Consider the following 19,728-nt stretch of genomic DNA (forward strand, 5'->3'; position numbering starts at 1 on the left):
CACATATGAAATGGTTCAATGTTTTTGAAAGGGTTTAAATTTCAAGAGTGGGTGGTTGATGAGGTAATGGATTTGCCCCAGTTTAAAACCAAGTATGGACCTTAGGACATAACATTAGTTTGGGTATGCTCATGTTAAAATTTGATAAAAACTTGAAAAAATTCCCATAATGTTAGAGCCTAAATAAACCTTAAAATGAGAAAAAATGTGTGTGACTTGAGTCAATTAATGAACAGGATAAAAAAATGATAGGAATTTATAAATTTACACCTAATGATCATGGTAAAGTTAAATGATGATTGAATTGTATAAGTGGTAAACAAATTAAGATATGAAACATGGTAGAAAAAGTTGAACCAGGTTTGGACTCAAAGTGAATGGTTCAACATAAACATAAAAAAAAATTAATTGAAAGAATGAAGGAAGGGTTCTCCAGAAACCCTAAACGAGAGCATCAAGGATAGGATAGGTGACAAATGAAATTCAAAGAATAAAAAGAAATTTCCCAGATATGACAAATGAATGATAATTTTTCAAGGGACTCTTGATACCGGTTGATCATTAAGAAAATTGCTGCAAGCAAATCTTCAAACACATTTTTCAATTATATTTTTTTAACCTCTTTTTTTTAATCATTTTTAGGGAAAACTTATAAGCATGTTAAATATTTCCTTTTGTATTAAAATTTTTGAAAGATATCAACCAATCTTTTATCTATTTGAACTTTATTAAATTTATAAAAAAGGGATAGTAAAAGCATGATAAAGGTGTGATATTTATTTGAAACAAGAGTTCATGAAAAATGTTGCATCTAATATATGTTTGATTTTTCTTATTCCCTTCTTTTTTTATTTTCTTTTTTTGTTTTCATTCTGTCTCAAAACATTTTTTTCATCCCCAAAAATTTCTTATTGGTGAAGTATCTATTAAATCGATTACAAACATCAACATTTAGGATAAAGGTGATCTTTGTTGAAGATAATTTGAAAGAATTTTTTTTTGTTTTATTTTTAAGACTCAAAACTGGTAACTGATAATGACATATTTTACCATGATTCCAGTAATGAATTAAGAGAAAATGTAAACCATTCCTTAACTTTTTGCCTTGTAAATCCTAGTTTTCTTTTAGTTTGTTAAGTGGTTGCACCTTAAGCTTTAATGATATATTTTGATCACTAATCCATGCTTTCATGTGCTTAAAGTAGTTGGAAGAAGTCTATGCATCAAATGAAGACACTTGAAAGAAAGGAAAGCAAGAAAAATAACAAAAATGAAGAACATGAATTCTGCTGAAGCTAGCTCGGGCACCCCTAGCTTAAGGGCACTTGAGCACCAGTGCACCAACTTTGCTGACATGGCAGATTTGTCCTATTTAACTCAGAGACGGGAAGAGCTTGACATCTTTTGACACCCAGCCGCGTTTTCTCTCATTTGGAGCTATTGGAGGCGAGCTAGGAGCTGTGGGAAGAGTCAATCTTCTTCCTTGGGTCTTCTTCCTTCTTCCATTTCCACAATTGTTGCAAGCTCAAGCTCTCCATTCCTGGAGAACTAGTTTCATTGTTGTTGGGGGATTGATGTAGCCACTGAAATCTTATGTAAACTATTGTGTTTTGAATGAATATATGCCTCTTTCATTGATTGTGAGTGTTTAATTCCTTTTTTGAATGCTTGTTGTGAAGTTGCTACCCATGACATGATTTTAGGGTTTGCTTGATATTGGGAAATGTTGGGTAAATCTAGACTTGGATTAAAAGCCTAAAGGAAATAATATATAGGGATAGAACTAGGACCTTTGGTTGTCTTAAATCTCAATTCTTAATTCGGAAATAATTGTTAGGTCTTCCAAGGGATTGAAGCGTAATAAAGAAGTCTAGGCTCTCTCTACCAAGGGATTAGGTTTGAGTAATTTAGTAGATTGACATTGTCATATTAATGAAGAGGAAGTGAGTTTCTACACATAAGAGTGAAGTAGGTGAAATCATACCCCCAACAATATCATTCCATATCATTTCTAATCTTTTCATTTCCAAGTGTTTGAGTATCTAAGATCACTTTTATCATTTGTATTTCATGTTTACTTTAATTACACTAAAACTCAAATTATGAAGCATTTTTTAGTCGAAGTTAGTTGGAAGGCAGAACAGGGCTTCCAGAGAAGAAGAAGGCAGAACAGGGCTTCCAGAGAAACTTCTCTCATTCTTGAGATTCTTGAGCAACCATTCATCCTTGTTTTTGATCAGGAAGGAGGAGACATGGATGACAATTCAAATGGTAGGGGTAATGGTCAAGCTAGACGCACCTGGGAGGACTATTCTACATTCTTAGGGCCTCTTTACTTCAACAGCATTGTTAGGCCAAGGGTTAATGTCGCCAACATGGAGATGAAGCCTGCTCTCATCCATTTGGTGCATAACAATCAATTCAACAGCCTATCTCATGAGAATTCGTATAATCATTTGGCCACCTTCCTTGAGATATGTAATACTGTGAAGATTCATGATGTTCATGATGAAGCTATAAGGCTCAGCCTGTTTCCATTCTCATTGAGAGGCAATGCCAAGTTCCTCAAAAAATACTTCCCACAATCAAAAGTCAACAAAGGGAAGCAGGAAATCTCATCTTTTCAGGAAAATAGTGTTCTTCAACTACAATCTCAGGATGCCTTGTTAGCTCAAAACAAGATAATGACCCAATAACTCGAAGCTGTCATGAACAAGCTCTCTCAACTGTCTAAAGAGCTCCAAAATGTTTCTCAATCTCAACATCAAGGTGTTGAGTTATGTGGTGGAGATCATGTAAATGGTCAATGTGCCATGCAAGAAAGTTCCCAAGAAGAGGTGAACTATATGGGGAATCAAGGCCGACAAGCTAACTACAACCAAGGGCGGAGACCTCACCCAACCATGGGCCAAGGACAAGCTGGGCAATCAAATAGGCCACCTGAACAACAATATCAACCACATTCCTCCTTATCAAACAGGACCTCAAAGATGGAGGACACACTCCAACAGTTTATGCAAGTGTCCATCTCCAACCATAAAAGCACTGATGCTTCCATTAGGAATTTGGAGATACAAGTTGGCCAACTGGCCAAGAAGCTAGAGGAAAAGTCTGAGAAGAGTTTTGGAACCAATACTGAGGCTAATCCCAAGGAAGAATGCAAGGCTATCACTACTAGAAGTGGTAAGGTGTTAGCTGAGAGATAGAGGAAGATAAAGGAAAAGAAAGTTCATGAGATAGAACAAGTGAGTGGAGAGGAAAATAATTTGAAAGAGGATATTGAGTGAAAAGAAGAGGATGAGAGAGAAGAAAAGGAGAGTATTAAAGAAAAGAAAAAGAAAGAAGAGTGGCATGAAAGAAGAAAAGGAAAAGAAATCAAAAAGCATCTTCCTTATTGATGACAAATTTATGAACACCGAAAAACGGCGCCAAAAACTTGTTTAACCCTCGGCAAGTGTGACCGAATCGTATCAAGTAATAAACTCGGTAAGACCAAGTATCGTTCTCCCAAAGGACTCACGACCTAGTTAGTTATATGATTTCTTGATTATTTAAGACTTGAGAACAAATTGTTATAAGTTTCAAATGCAAAAGACAAAAAGTAAACATGTATGCATGTGATGATCAATGGGAAAGAAGAAACAAAACACGTGAATTGAAATATGTGGATGAGTATGTTATTGGGCAATCAATTTCATCTTATCCACTCTCATATATTTTAGGAATTCATCATTATTTTCATCAATGTTAATGTCACTCTCTAAATTACCTTAAACCTGATGTCTCGGCGAAGAAAGCCTAATCATAATCACTAGTTTACAATGTCTTGTCTCCCTAGCAATTAATCATGCATTATAGTGAACGGAAGCTTAACGGCAAACAATCATCATACTTCTATGTCTAGGTTTATACTACTGTTGGGAGAGTTTCCCCGGATCTAGATTTCCCCGTATGTGTCCATATCGACAAAACCAATAATCATGACATCGAATGAGTTAAACAATGCATTCTTTGAGCAAAGAGGAAAAACCTTAACTATTAATGAAAGAAAGCATGTATCTCAAATAAGATGTTTAAACACAAATTCCATATATGAGAGCTTCAAAAGATTACATTATTCCCCAACAATACAAGTTTAGTTCTCCATCGTCATGGAAGAACTAGATGAACAATGGAATGAAAGAATGGAAGAGATAGAAAAACCCGAGACAAAGAAGAGGAGAGCCGTCACCATCTCCAATTCTACCCCCAAGGGGTGAAAAGTATGTTTCTGCTTCGTTCCCAGCCAAAGATACAAACCCTAGGACGTCCTAAAGCTTATATACTATTCTAAAAACTACATAAATTTAGGCCCAAGCCCATAAAAGTAACAGAAAACCGGTCCAAGCCCATTTAGAATGGCGCTCAACGGTATTTTACCGCTGAGCGGTACTAGCGCATGATCTATTTTGCCCCCCAACTGCTGTTTTGCCCCTCAGTGGTGATTTTGGCACCTGAAAACTGTCGTTCAGCGCAAAATTACCGCTCAGCGCCACTCGGTCGCAACTTTTTCTGCATTCTGGTTGACTAGTTGACTTTTCTGGTTTCTAGTTGACTTTTCAACATTCCAATCATTCGGTACTTCAATTCTTCTTTCAAATCATTCAATTAGCCTACAAAATCAAGGGAATCTTGCAGAAAACCATTAAATTCACCTTCAACTCTCTTATTCACAAAACTAAAGCAAAAATATGAGTTCAAGCTTGTTTCTAAGTCTTAATGGTTGCTTTTGGTATCAATTTTAAGCATAAAAATAACGGTTTTTCAACCGTTATCACTTATCCAAAAATCTACTCGAGAAAGGAGAATGAGAAGCAATTCGGGCGATTTATGGATATCTTCAAGCAGGTCGAGATTAAAATACCCTTTTTAGAAGCACTGCAACAAATGTCTTCATATGCGAAATTCATGAAGGAACTCCTCACTAAGAAGAGGAAGTACATTGAGGAAGAGACCATTGAAGTGCAAGGAAACTGCAGTGCTATCATCCAGAAGCTCCTCCCTGCAAAATTTAAAGATCCGGGTAGCTTCACCATCGCTTGCACAATAGGGAAGCTAGCTATTAGGAAAGCGTTGATTGATTTGGACGCTAGTATTAATTTAATGCCCCTTTCCATTTTCAAGAAGATTGGACAGCTGGAACTCAAGCCCACTTCGATGACCTTACAATTGGCTGACAGATCCATCAAGTACCCACATGGTGTGGTGGAGAATGTGCTTGTTAAAGTTGATAAATTCCTATTTCCGGTGGATTTTGTTATCATGGAGATGGAGGAAGACGTGGATGTGCCCCTCATTCTTGGAAGGTCGTTTATGAAGACAGCGAGAGTGCTTATTTATGTAGATGATGGTAAGCTCAAGGTGAGAGTGCAAGATGAAGAAGTGAACTTCAATGTTTTTGAAGCCATGTCCCACCCCATTGATGAGGGAACTTGCTTTCAAGTTGATGTGCTTGATGAAGCTTGCATGAATGTGGAAATGGAAATACATGTTTCATCCCCCCTTGTAAAGACCCTCATTGATGCACGTGAGTCTCTCAATGAAGAAGAACAGAGAATGCTTGAAGAATGTTTGACAGATTTGGATGTGCTGAAGGAGATTCCAGCTCATGAGGTGAAGATTGAAGATCTAAAACAGATGCCATTGTTGAAGAGAAGAAGTTGGAGTTGAAGATGTTACCTTCTCATTTAAAGTATGTTTTTCTAGAAGAGGGTAGCAACAAGTCAGTAATTATAAGTAGCTCCTTATCTTCTTCTGAAGAGAAGAAGTTGATTGAGGTCTTGAACAGTAACAAAGGAGTTGTAGGACTGTCTATTTCTGATTTGAAGGGGATAAGTCTCACTTATTGCATGCACCAAATTTTCATGGAGGACGATTTCAAACCGGTGACCTAACTTCAAAGAAGGCTCAATCCCATCATGAAAGAGGTGAGGAAAGAGGTTCTGAAGCTGCTTGAGGCAGGAATTATCTATCCTATTTCTGATAGCACTTGGGTGAGTCCAGTGCAAGTGGTGCCCAAGAAGGGTGGCATGACAGTGGTGTGTAATGAGAAAAATGAGCTCATTCATACAAGAATTATCACCAATTGGAGAATGTGCATTGACTATCGGAACCTAAATAAGGCCACTAGGAAGAATCACTTTCCTCTCCCCTTCATTGACTAGATGCTTGAAAGATTGGCAAGACAAGCCTTTTATTGCTTCTTGGATGGGTATTCTGGCTATAATCAAATAGTCGTGGATCCAAAAGATCAAGAGAAGACAACTTTTACATGCCCCTTTGGTATATTTTCTTATAGAAAGATGTCATTTGGGCTTTGCAACGCCCCAGCCACTTTTCAAAGATGCATGCAACCCATTTTCTCTGATCTTTTGGAGAAATGCATCGAGGTCTTCATGGATGACTTTTCAGTGTTTGGAAGCTCGTTTTATCTATGTTTGGCAAATTTAGAGACGGTGTTGAAGAGATGGATCCAAACCAACCTCATCCTTAATTGGGAGCAATGCCACTTCATGGTGACCGAAGGCATTATTTTGGGGCATAAGATATCATCAAACGGGATTGAAGTCGACAAAGCCAAAGTGGAGGTTATTGAAAAGCTTCCACCACCAACAAATGTGGAACACATCTGTAGCTTTCTTGGACATGTTGGCTTCTGTAGAAGACTCATTCAAGATTTTTCCAAGATTGCTAAGCCCTTAAGCAGCCTCCTTGTAAAGGATACACCCTTTGAAATGAATAAGGAATGTCAAAAGGCATTTGAAATTTTGAAGACTAAGCTAATTTTTGCCCTGGTGATTATAGCTCCTAACTAGGCTCAAGACTTTGAGTTGATGTGTGATGCAAGTGATTATGCCATAGGTCCAATCCTTGGTCAGAAAAGAGAGAAAGCGTTTCACACCATCTACTATGCAAGCAAAGTCTTGAACGGAGCACAACTAAATTATGCCACTACAGAAAAGGAGTTCCTTGCTATAGTGTATGCTTTCGAGAAATTTAGGCCCTATCTCATTGGGTCTAAGGTGATCATATACACTGACCATGATGCCATCAAGTACTTGCTAACCAAGCCTGACTCCAAACCGTGCTTGATCAGATGGGTGTTATTGTTACAAGAATTTGATGTGGAGATCCGTGACAAGAAGGGCAGTGAGAATGTAATTGTTGATCATCTATCCCGACTCATCAATGATGAAGTCACATGCAGGGAAGAAGAGATCTGGGAATCCTTTTCTGACGAGACTCTCCTGCATATTCAACAGAGGCCATGGTTTGCTGACATGACTAATTTCAAGGCAGTAGGAGCTATCCCAAAAGACCTATCATGGCATCAGAAAAAGAAGTTTTTGCATGATGCAAAATAATTTATTTGGGATGATCTTTTCTTGTTCAAGATTAGAGCTGACAACCTCTTGAGGCATTGTGTAACTGGTGAAGAAGCAGTAGGAATCCTTTGGCATTATCATAACTCACCATATGGGGGATACTTCAATGGAGAAAGAACAGCTGCAAAAGTCCTTCAGTCTGGATTCTACTGGCCCACTTTGTTCAAGGATGCTCACAATCATGCTAGAAGTTGTGATAAGTGTCAAAGGACTGGGAGCATCTCAAGAAGGCACGAAATGCCATTGCAAGCCATTTTGGAGATTGAAGTCTTTGATTGTTGGGGCATAGACTTTGTTGGCCCCCTTCCTCCATCTTTCAACAATGAGTATATTCTGGTGGTTGTTGATTATGTGAGCAAATGGGTGGAGGCAGCAGCATGCCAGAAGAATGACGCCAAGACTGTCATCAAATTCCTAAAAAGGAATATTTTCCCAAGGTTTGGGGTGCCTAAAATTCTTATTAGCGATGGAGGATCTCATTTCTCCAACTCTCAGCTAGAAAAGATACTAAACCACTATGAAGTGAAGCACAAGGTAGCTTCCCCATATCATCCTTAGACCAATGGAAAAGTCGAGGTTTCAAACAGAGAAATTAAGAGGATTCTTGAGAAAACAGTTTCTTCTTTAAGAAAAGACCGATCAACAAAGTTGGATGATGCTTTATTGGTGTGAATGAGCTTGTTTAAATTTGTTTTGCTGAGTTAGTTGTGTTTAGGAGTTGATAATTGAAGCCTTGAGTTGTAGAATTAGAAATCTTTGGAAGTGTGCACCTAAATTATCCTTTTTGCACTCAATTTCACTCCTTATGGATTTGATCAAGTTTGTATAGTGAAAACGTTTTAATCTGGATTGAATTGAGTGCCAAGAAGTGCCAAATTCCAAAAATCGTAGGGTGAGTTGCCACACTTTGCATAACTGTTTTCTGGTGTGGCGCCCCTGCCCCCACATCTTAGGGGTGCTCCAGCATTAGTTGCACAAAGCCAGCTTTCTAGACCTCTGATTGTCGCGCGCCCCAGCTCCCATACCGTAGGGCGCTTTAGCACCAGCAGTACTGACTGCATTTTCTGGGCCTGGTTGCACAATGTGTGGCCCAACCCACTTTTTCTAACCCTAACTTCTCTCATTTCACATCAAAACACTCCTACTCACGCCCCTTCTCAAACCTGTTAAGACTTCGGCAAGTGTACTGAAACGTATCAAGTAATATAAAAAGATAAGACCAAGTATCGTATCCTAAAGGACTCACGACACTAAACAATTGTGTAATTGCTTAACAAATTAAGACTTAAGAAGAACAATGTTTGGGGTTTTGAATGCAAATGCAATAAAAATAAACATGAATGTAATTTGATCAATTGAGGCTAAACACAAAGATGAATGGATGATATTGAAAATATGAGATGAATATGTTATTGGGGTTTAGATTTCACCTAATCACTCTCATGCACATAAGAATTCATCTTCTTCATTAATGTCAATGTCACTTTCTAAAGTACTTAAAACCTGATTCCTCGGCGAAGAAAGCATATCCTTAATTATAGATCATAATGTCTTTCATCATCCCCAATAATTAATTCTTATGAATAGAAGCTTAAGACAACCAAAACTCATATCCCCATTCCTGGGAAATACTGCTTCTGGGAATAATTCTCCAGAACCTGATTTGTAAGATACCTTCCGGTACTCATGCAAATCATACATCATGCTAATGAATGAGTTAAACAAAGCAAGCATTGAGTGAAGAAGAATTACCCTAACAATTAATGAAAGAAGCATATATAATTAAGAATCAATTCAATACATGAGAGTTTAGAGATTACATATTCCCCAACAACAAATAAGGTTTAGTTCTCCATTATCATGGAAAAACTATATGAATAATGGAATGAAAGAATGAAAGAGATAGAAAATCCCTAGAAAGAGAAGAGGAGAGTTGTCACATCTCCAAATCTACCCCCAAGGGGTGAAAAATGTGTTTATGTGCTTAAGCCATCAAAAGATACAATCCCTAGGATGTCCAAGTCCTTAAATAGAACATAAAAATAACAGAAAACGGGTCCAAGCCCACGAAACTGGCGCTCAGCGCCCTAAGTGGGGCGCCCAGGCGAGCTGCGGCACAAAGATTGACGCTCAGCGCCCTGGAAGGGGCGCCCAACCTTTGGACAGCAACTTTTGGCGCTCAACTTGGTCAGCTTTTTCAGCACTGCGTTTTTTCTATTTTTCTGCAGTTTTGCTTGCTCTTTGAGTTCCAACTCCTTCATACTTTGACTCCTCTTCCAAATCACTCCATTAGCTTACAAAATTAAGGGAATTTAGTAATAAAATCATTAAGTATAACCTCAATTCTCTTATTCACAAAACTAAAGCAAAAACATGAGTTAAAGCAAGTTTCTAAGTCAAAAAGGGTGCATTTAGTATCAAAATTGAATCACAGATAACGGTATATTCAACTGTTATCAACACCCAAGCCGCCCAAAACCCTATCCTCTTCCTTTTTCCCTGTCCAACCACAATACCTTCACAATCCACTAATCCTCCCCACTCTATCACCAATTTCACTCAACCCCATTGTAGCCACTTACACAAAGGGGGACCAATTGATGCTGCTGTAACCACTCCTTCTCCCCTCATCTTCCTCAAAACGAGCGATTGCAACTTCCAAGTCTTCTACTCTATCATTCACATAGGCATTTTGTTGTTCAATTTTCCTATCCTTGTTGATTGTGTTCAAACTCTGTTAGTTCGGATGTAGTTTGGTTACTTTAAACCAATGGGTGTGCATAGGGATGACAACGGGACTGGTCGGGTACGGATAGTGCCTACCCGTAACCCGACCTGACAAAAAAAAATTCATCCGCTACCTGTACGGATATTCGCTTAAAAAATACCCGCGGATATTTTAAAACCCGTGGATTTCATGGATACCCGCGGATACCCACAAATATTTAAAAAATATATATTTTTATAAAATATTATAATAAAACTTAAATAAAATTACAAAAAATATATAAAATATAATATATATTAAATTAAATATAAATTTAATTTTAATTTTAATTATATTTAACCTTATAAAATATAAATTAATGTTAATTTTAATTAAATTTAACTTAACAAAATATAACTTAAATTTTTATTTTTATTTTTATTTCCATCCCTAGGTGTGCATTGTTAACTTCTCTATTCTGTTTAATAAGTTTTACTTTCTATTTCAATTGGGGTTTCAGTTTTGCAAGATGCATAATGTGTGTTGAATGATAGATTACACACTTGAATGTCTGATGTTTTCAATTGCGGTTGTTGAGTTGAATTGGTGTAATCTAAACTAATTTGGATGGTTGTAGCATCATTGGGCACTAAGCAAAAGGCTAGCATCTGCAGAATTGCCGCTGCATAATTTTCTATTAGTCGCGCTCCAGCACCCTCTACTGAGGGGCGCCCGAGCGCATGCGACTCCACCAGAAGTGGCCTGCAACTCTGGTTGTGTCCAGTTTCAAATTTTTCCTTGTCCAACCTGTTTTTCATGTTTTTGCTTGTTTGTACCTTGTGTTTTATATCTTGTAAAATCATGTTTGTGCATCATAATGAATGTGTGTTGCAATTGCTTCTCTATCTCGAATGATGTCATTGGACACACTTGTTGTCAATCTTTTTATGTAGAAAATGGCATCCTCATCTGGCTCAAAAAGAATCAAAACCACTGCTGCTAACACCGAAAACGACAAAAGAGGAAAGAAAAGATTTACTCACATCTCTTCTTGTCCAAAGACCATAAGAAGAACTAGTCCTTAGTGCAGAACCGCAACTTATTGATGGAGATGAAGGTCATTTTGCTGCCCAATGACATACCAGACTTTCATAATGAAATTAGACAGAGGAATTGGGGCACCTTGACTACTTATCCAGCACCTGCCAACATTGAGGTGGTCAAGGAATTTTATGCAAATGCCAGGATCTTCTCCAAGGATGTTGATCCTTTTGTCAGCTATGTTCGGGGTAGGCACATCCCTTTTGATGCAAGCACCATCAACAGTTTTCTGAATACGGTCTGGCAAGGGGAAGATGATCATAGTTGACTTTGCTTGAGTTTCTCTGAATAGAATCATTTGCTTGCTTGTTACACATGATCAAGGCCATCTTACTTTTCTACATCTTTTATATGTTTGAGCCAAATAAGCCAATACAAACCTCTTGAACCTTAATGAAAGATGCCTTCCCTCCTTGAACCTCAAGCCTAATGAAAATTCCCTTATTTACTTACCTTGAGCTGAATGGAAGAATCATGTTTGCTGTAAGTGAATGGTTTAAAGTTTGGGGAAGTTTGTTCTGTAAGGGTGTGTTGAGAAAAATAGAAAGATAGAAAAATGAGGAAAAAGAAGAAAGAAAAAGATAAAGAAAAATAATGGAATGAAAGAAGGGTGGATATAAGTTCGAAAGTGGTTGTAATTTAAGTGAAGCAAAAGAGAGACTTATGTGCATGATTTGAATTGTTTAATCTCTTAGCTCAAGGTGCTTTGTTATGCAGAAAAATCATGTTTCTTTCTTAGCCCAACCACATTACAAGCCAATTAAAGTCCTTGTGATGCTAACTTGCTTGTGAATGTGTTTAATTTGGTTGAAATGAATAGCAAAGTTGACTTGTGTGACATTGTGATAGTAGAGTGATAGATACACATCCCTATACACCAGTGCATTCAAGTGAAACACTATCTTGGGTGAGGATTGGTTCTACATAATTCAGTAAAGCATTCTGCCATGAATGTTGATCTCTTATAAACTGTAGCATTTGATTGATTGAAAATGTTGTGAGCACCTCACTGGAAGGCTAATCTGTACACATTTCTAGTCGTTCCAAGTTAAGTAAGTGTTGTGAATTCTATTATGTCTGTGAAAATATGTTTTATGTTGGAGCCAGATACCTTTTGCTTGAGGACAAGCAAAGTTCTAAGTTTGGCGGAGTTGATAATGCATATTTTACCATGATTCCAGTAATGAATTAAGAGAAAATGTCAACCATTCCTTAACTTTTTGCCTTGTAAATCCTAGTTTTCTTTAAGTTAATTAAGTGGTTGCACCTTAAGCTTTAACGAGATATTTTGATCACTAGTCCCTACTTTCACGTGCTTAAAGTAGTTGGAAGAAGTCTATGCATCAAATGAAGACACTGGAAAGCAAGGAAAGCAAGAAAAACAACAAAAATGAACAACTTGAGCACCAGTGCACCATGACTGACGCGCGCCTGAGCTCTCTTCCTTCTGGGCGCTTGAGAGCTAACTTTGCTGACATGGTAGATTTGCCCTATTTAACTCAGAGGCGCCAAGAGCTTGACATCTTTTGATACCTAGACACATTTTCTCTCATTTGGAGCTATTGGAGGCGAGCTAGGAGTTGTGGGAACAGTCCATCTTCTTCCTTGGGTCTTCTTCCTTCTTCCATTTCCACCATTGTTGTAAGCTCAAGCTTTCCATTCATGGAGAGCTAGTTTCATTGTTGTTGGGGGATTGATGTAGCCATTGAAATCTTATGTAAACTACTGTGTTTTGAATGAATATATGCCTCTTTCATTGATTGTGAGTGTTTAATTCCTTTTCTGAATGCTTGTTGTGAAGTTGCTACCCATAACATGATTTTAGGGTTTGCTTGATATTGGGAAATGTTGGGTAAATCTGGACTTGGATTAAACACCTAAAGGAAATAGTATCTAGGAAAGACTTGGTACTTAAGTTGTCCATTGTGACACACCTCTCTTTCCTGGGAGTCGATCCAATAGGTCTCTCTTATCTCTTATTTGAAATCTTTCTCTAAAGCAAGAACAAAAGAAAAAGAGAAGTCAAGAGAAACAACCTCAAGTAGATTACATAGTGCATGACCAGAGCTAACCCGGGAGAATTTTATCAAATTAACCCGAAAGTCGAAAGGAATTTCCGTAAGCTGCGGAGAAGATTGAAATTTGGGTGTTATACTGAGGGAACACTTCCTACATCTGAAGTTATTCATCCTTCATTATCTCCAATCACAAACATACCATCCAATCCTTTACCTGATCCTAGCCCAAACAATATGGCACAAAGAACCATCAGACAGTTAGCCACCTCCCACAATACAGCTATCCAAAGTAACATTGAATATCCTAATGAGGAGTGGGAGCTGAGACCTGACCTATTAAATGCCTTACCAAAGTTCAACGGGTTATCAAGGGAGAATCCACACAAGCACTTGAGACAATTTCACATGTTGTGTGAAAACTTTAGATCTCCCAAGATCACAATAGAGAGCCTTAAAATGAGAGCTTTTCCTTTTACTCTTCAAGGCGCAGCTCAAGATTGATGGTATTATCTCTCTGCACGGATTACAAATTGGGAAACTATTGAAAGACTCTTTCTTGAGAAGTATTTTCCTGCATCCAGATTATCAGCTATCCGCAGAGAAATTCAAGATATAAGACAGAGAGATAGAGAGAATCTTAGTGAATATTGGGAAAGATTCAAGAAACTGTGTTCTTCATGCCCTCAACTCCAAATGGAAGATTTTATTTTAAGCTTTTATGAAGGCTTAAGTCCTACTGACAGGTCATGGGCAGATGCTGCAAGCGGAGGATCTTTCTTAGACAGGTCACCAGAAGATGGCATAGATCTAATAGAACGGAAGGCAGTAGACAATCAACAGTATGGCACAAGAGAAAATTCAGTGACTTTGTTGAAGGGAGTACATGAAATTGATAATGGTGCAGTTGATGGAAAGAGGATAGATGAAAGATTGAATAAGCTAGAAAGCAAACTCGACGAGATTGCAAGTTTGTTTAAAACCTCAACTCCACAAATTGTTAAGAAGTGTGGAATTTGCATTTCAACTAACCATTATACTGATGAATGTCCTAGCTTGGTGGAGACCATTGTGGAAAACCCATCTCAAGCTTTCGCTACAAACATGATTGGAGGAAATAGACCATATCAGAATTATCATGATTCGTCCTCCAATAGATATCAGCAGAACAAACAACCTTATGTTCCACCTCAACAAAGGCAGCAATCTTAGCCTAAAATATCAATGCAAGATTTCATGAAAACAATAGTTGAGCAAAATTCAGAAATAAAGAAATCAATTGTAGAGTTGACTCAGAGGGTGGATAAGTTAGAGGCTAAGGAATCAAATAAACTGTCTGCACAAACAGTGATCAACCCGAGAAATGTAAATGCTATTACTTTAAGAACGGGTAAGCAGGTAGAAGGCCCTGAAGGAGCCCTAGAGGATGAAGATAAAGAGAAAGAAGAACTACAAATTGATGACAATGGATGATCAAGTGAGCCATCACCTGAATCTACCACTGAAAAATCCAGGTTAGTATCTTCTAACTCTTCTACAAATTCTTCTTCATCTTATTCTCCACCTCCTCCATATCCAAATCGGTTAAAACTGAGAAACAAAAAAATGGAGGAGTTAGACCAAGAGATTTTAAATACTTTCAAGAAGGTAGAGATCAACATTCCTTTGCTTGATGCGGTTAAACAAATCCCTAAATACGCCAAGTTTTTGAAAGAACTTTGCACAAATAAAAGGCGCATTAGGGATAATGAGATTGTCAATTTGGGAAGAAATGTGTCAAGCTTGGTTAAGAAACACATTGAAATACCACAAAAATGCAAAGATCCAGGTATGTTTTATGTTCCTTGTACTATTGGAAATTTAAAGTTTGACAATGCCATGCTAGATTTAGGGGCTTCCATTAATGTAATGCCTTTATCAGTGTTTACTTCACTATCTTTGGGACCTCTTAAGACTACTGGTGTGGTCATTCAACTGGCCAACCGTAGCACAGTTAACCCTGCAGGTGTGCTTGAGGATGTCCTTGTCCGAGTAGACAAGCTAATTTTTCCTGCCGATTTCTACATCTTGGATATGAAGGATGAAGATGGAATCAAGTCATCAACTATTATCTTGGGAAGACCTTTCATGATGACAGCACGAACCAAGATAGATGTGCATGCAGGAACACTGACCATGGAGATAAGTGATGAGAAGGTGCATTTTAATGTATTGGAAGCCATGAAGCACCCAATTGAAGAGCATTCTCTGTTTTGTATTGATTTATTAAGTGAAATTGTAAATAATTTTTCTGTTAGTTTCTTGGACATTTTTTCAACTTTTTCTCCATCTTTGGACTTTTCTTTTTCAAACATGTCGTGCCTGATTTTGAACGACGAAGAAAATTGTAAAACAGGTGATATTGAGGACGCGGTATTAATAGATGATACCTCTGTGGTGTCCGAGTGTGATGTTGAGGTGGCTGAGATTACCTTAGGCAGTAAAATTTTGCCATCTGTGGTGCAGCCACCCATTTTGGAGTTGAAACCTTTACCATCCCATTTGAAATATGCTTATCTTGAGAGGGATGGGAAACTCCCTGTTATTATATCTGCATTGCTTACTGATGAGCAGGAAAGACAACTATTACAGGTTATCAGAGATCACAAGAAAGCAATAGGTTGGACTTTGGCAGATATTCCTGGTATTAGCCCTTCATTTTGCATGCACATAATACTTTTGGATGAGGATGCTAAACCAGTGAGACAACCTCAAAGAAGACTGAATCCTCAACTAATGGAGGTTGTCAAGAAAGAGGTAACCAAGTTGCTACAAGTAGGTATTATATATCCCATTTCTGACAGCACTTGGGTGAACATGTGGTTCCCAAGAAATCTGGAATCACAGTGGTTAAAAACGAGAAGGAGGAATTGATTCCTACTCGCATTCAGAATAGTTGGAGGGTATGTATTGACTATAGGAGATTGAACCAAGTCACTAGAAAGGACCACTTTCCTTTGCCATTCATGGATCAGATGCTAGACCGTTTGGCAGGTAAGTCACATTACTGTTTTCTAGATGGATTCTCCGGGTATTTTCAAATTTGTATAGCCCCGGAGGACCAACATAAGACTACCTTCACTTGTCCTTTTGGTACATATGCTTATCGGAAAATGCCATTTGGTTTATGCAATGCTCCTGGTACATTTCAGCGATGTATGCTGAGTATTTTTACAGACTTATTGGAGCATTGTATTGAGGTTTTCATGGATGATTTTAGTGTGTATGGTTCATCTTTTGATAATTGTTTGGCTAACCTTGCAAGAGTTTTGCAGAGATGTGAGGAAACTAACCTTGTTTTGAATTTTGAAAAATGTCATTTTATGGTGGAACAAGGTATAGTTTTGGGTCATGTTGTCTCCAGGAATGGTATATCTGTAGATCCTGCTAAAATTGATGTTATTTCACAATTGCCTTACCCCTCTTCTGTACGAGAGGTTTGATCTTTTCTTGGTCATGCAGGGTTTTACAGGAGGTTTATACAGGACTTTAGCAAGATAGCTAATCCTCTCTCCAACTTACTTTAGAAGGATGTACCATTTGACTTTGCAGGGAAGTGCAAAGGCACTTTTGATTCCTTGAAAAAGGCACTCACTACCACTCCCATCATCCTACCACCTGATTGGACATTGCCATTCGAGTTGATGTGTGATGCATCAAACTTTGCAGTAGGAGCGGTACTTGCACAAAGAAATGGGAAGCTACCACATGTGATATATTATGCTTCCAGGACATTGGACATTGCACAGGCAAACTATACCACAACTGAGAAGGAATTACTAGCTGTTGTATTTGCCTTGGATAAATTTAGATCATACATACTTGGATCCAAGGTAATTGTTTATACAGATCATGCTGCATTGAAATTCCTTCTAAAGAAAGCAGATTCCAAACCAAGGTTGATCAGATGGATGCTACTGCTCCAAGAGTTTGACATTGAGATTCGGGACAGAATTGGAGCCTATAATCTAGTACTAGACCATCTTAGTAGGATTGAAAAAGAAGAAGAAGAAATTCCTATTCAGGATGACTTTCCTGATGAAGTCTTGCTAGCATTAACTTCCGTAAAAGGTATGTATCCTGAACCTTGGTTTGCTGACATTGTTAACTATTTGGCTGTTTCAGCTATTCCTCCATCTTTCTCCAAATCTGAGAAAGCCAAACTGAAAAGTGAGGCGAAGTACTATGTTTGGGATGAACCATTCTTATGGCGCATTGGTAGTGATCAAGTTGTAAGGAGGTGTGTTCCTGACATAGAGATACCTTATGTGCTTGAATTTTGTCATTCATCACCTTTTGGAGGACACTATGGCACACAAAGGACAGGTAGGAAGGTATTGGATTGTGGATTATATTGGCCTACCATCTTTAAAGATGCACGGAGGATATATGAAAATTGTGAGCAATGTTAGAGGGCAGCTAGATCCATCACTAGGAGGGAAGAGATGCCTCAACAACCCATGCTATATTGTGAGGTATTTGATATTTGGGGTATTGACTTCATGGGTCCTTTTCCTTCTTCTTCTGGGTTTTCTTATATTTTGCTTGCTATAGACTATGTTTCCAAATGGGTGGAAGCCATAGCTACAAGGACTAATGATACTCGAGTTGTTATGAGTTTTGTCAGATCTAACATTTTCTGTAGGTTTGGAATACCACGAGCCATCGTTAGTGATCAGGGGACCCACTTTTGCAATAAGCTGTTAGAGAATATGTTGAAAAAGTATGGGGTGACGCATCACATTGCTACACCATATCACCCCCAAACTAATGGACAAGCTGAGGTTTCTAACAGAGAGATCAAGAAGATATTGTAAAAGCTAGTGAAGCCAAATAGGAAGGATTGGGCCGCAAGATTGGATGATGCACTTTGGGCACATCGGACGGCCTACAAAGCACCAATAGGTATGTCACCTTTCAGGGTTGTATTTGGAAAAGCTTGCCATCTACCTGTGGAGATTCAACACCGAGCCTATTGGGCTGTGAAAGCTTGTAACTTGGACATGGAAGGAGCAGGGAAAGACAGAAAGCTCCAACTGCAAGAACCAGAGGAGATTAGGCTCACAGCCTATGAAAACTCCAAGTTTTACAAAGAGAAAACCAAGAAATTCCATGATCAAAAGCTTGTGACCAAAAAGGATTTCAACATAGGTCAAAAGGTGTTATTGTACAAGTCCAGGGTAGGGCCTATGAGTGGTAAATTACGCTCCAAATGGGAAGGTCCATTCATTGTAACACAAGTGATTCCCTATGGAGCAGTGGAGATCAAGGAAGAATCTTCTGATAGAATCTTCAAGGTTAATGGTCATCGTCTGCGGATATTTAATGAAAATCAAGACATGCTGAACAAGACGATGGATGGAGTAAATTTGACCACTCCAACATTCCTTCCACCATGAAGGAGGTAAGTACCCTCATACTTTTTCTTTGCATTCTAATATAAGGCATACATTGAGAACAATGCATAGTTTAAGTGTGGGGGTGTGGGGAAACAATTAATTTTGTTCCCTATTTTGTTTGTTTTTTTTTTTAAAAAATATTTGCATTGGATTTGAGAGTTTGAATTAGTAACTGGAATGATCATGAATTCAAGGAAAAAATGAGTCATGTTGATATGAGTAGATTGTTTCTATGATTTGCTGATTGAATTGAATTGAGAATTTCTTGATTAAATCTTTTGTGAAAGAAATTTGAACCATGTGAGTTTTGAGCTTAATGTTAAGGATGGACCACGTGTCATACCTATTTTTCTTGAGTGATTTGCGCATGTTATGTTGATACTCTAATAGTTAGCTTGATTCTGTGTTGTGCAACTGAGGTGAATATGCATGATTTGATATGATTGAGGCATTTCTTGTTTTAGCTACTTGGCCAAATAAACTTTTCCTAACATTAATCCATTGGAACCCTCTTTGAGCCTTAAGCCTATTTTTTCTTGTTCCTAGTCATTGTCAAATGAAAAAAGAAGAAGAATCATATGTTCCTTACCTTAGGAAAGAAGAAGGAGTAATGGATTATGTTAGAAGTAAAGTGATGAATAAGTGTGTGGGTGAGTATCTCACCCACAAAACAATTAAAAGGGTAAAAAGGAAGATGAAAAATTGAAGTTTAAAAAAAAGGAAAAGAAGAAGAAAGAAAAGTAAATCTTCCTTAAAAGAGCAAAAACTAGATTTGTTTTTGAAATCAAATATCATTACTCTTTCTATGTCAATTTCAAAAGCTCATAAATCCCAAGTAAAATTCCTACCTTTGCCTTGGCCTCAATACAACCTTTCAAAAGTCCGCATGATCAGTAATTGTATGTTTTCTGAAGTGTGTGAATGTTAGAGTCTTGCTAAATATCAATGGTGTCTACTTACATGGGTATTTTGAGTGTAAACACAAGCCAAAAACACTTGAGAGAGTTGAGGAGAAATATATACAGATTGACTTGAGTGTTATC

At 37.9% G+C, this 19,728-nt stretch overlaps 1 protein-coding gene across 1 annotated transcript; it reads left to right on the forward strand.

Moving 5' to 3' along the window:
• Nucleotides 1–18,193: 18,193 nt before the first annotated feature.
• Nucleotides 18,194–18,685, forward strand: LOC148196586 (uncharacterized). The gene has a single exon (XM_088092901.1). The coding sequence runs from the start codon at nt 18,194–18,196 to the stop codon at nt 18,683–18,685; it is 492 nt and encodes a 163-aa protein (XP_087949027.1).
• The last annotated feature ends 1,043 nt before the right edge of the window (nt 18,686–19,728 follow it).

The sequence above is a fragment of the Vigna umbellata genome, chromosome 6 (genome assembly GCF_029865625.1).
Source record: "Vigna umbellata cultivar VRB3 chromosome 6, Vumbellata_1.0, whole genome shotgun sequence".
Classification (NCBI taxonomy): Eukaryota; Viridiplantae; Streptophyta; class Magnoliopsida; order Fabales; family Fabaceae; genus Vigna; species Vigna umbellata.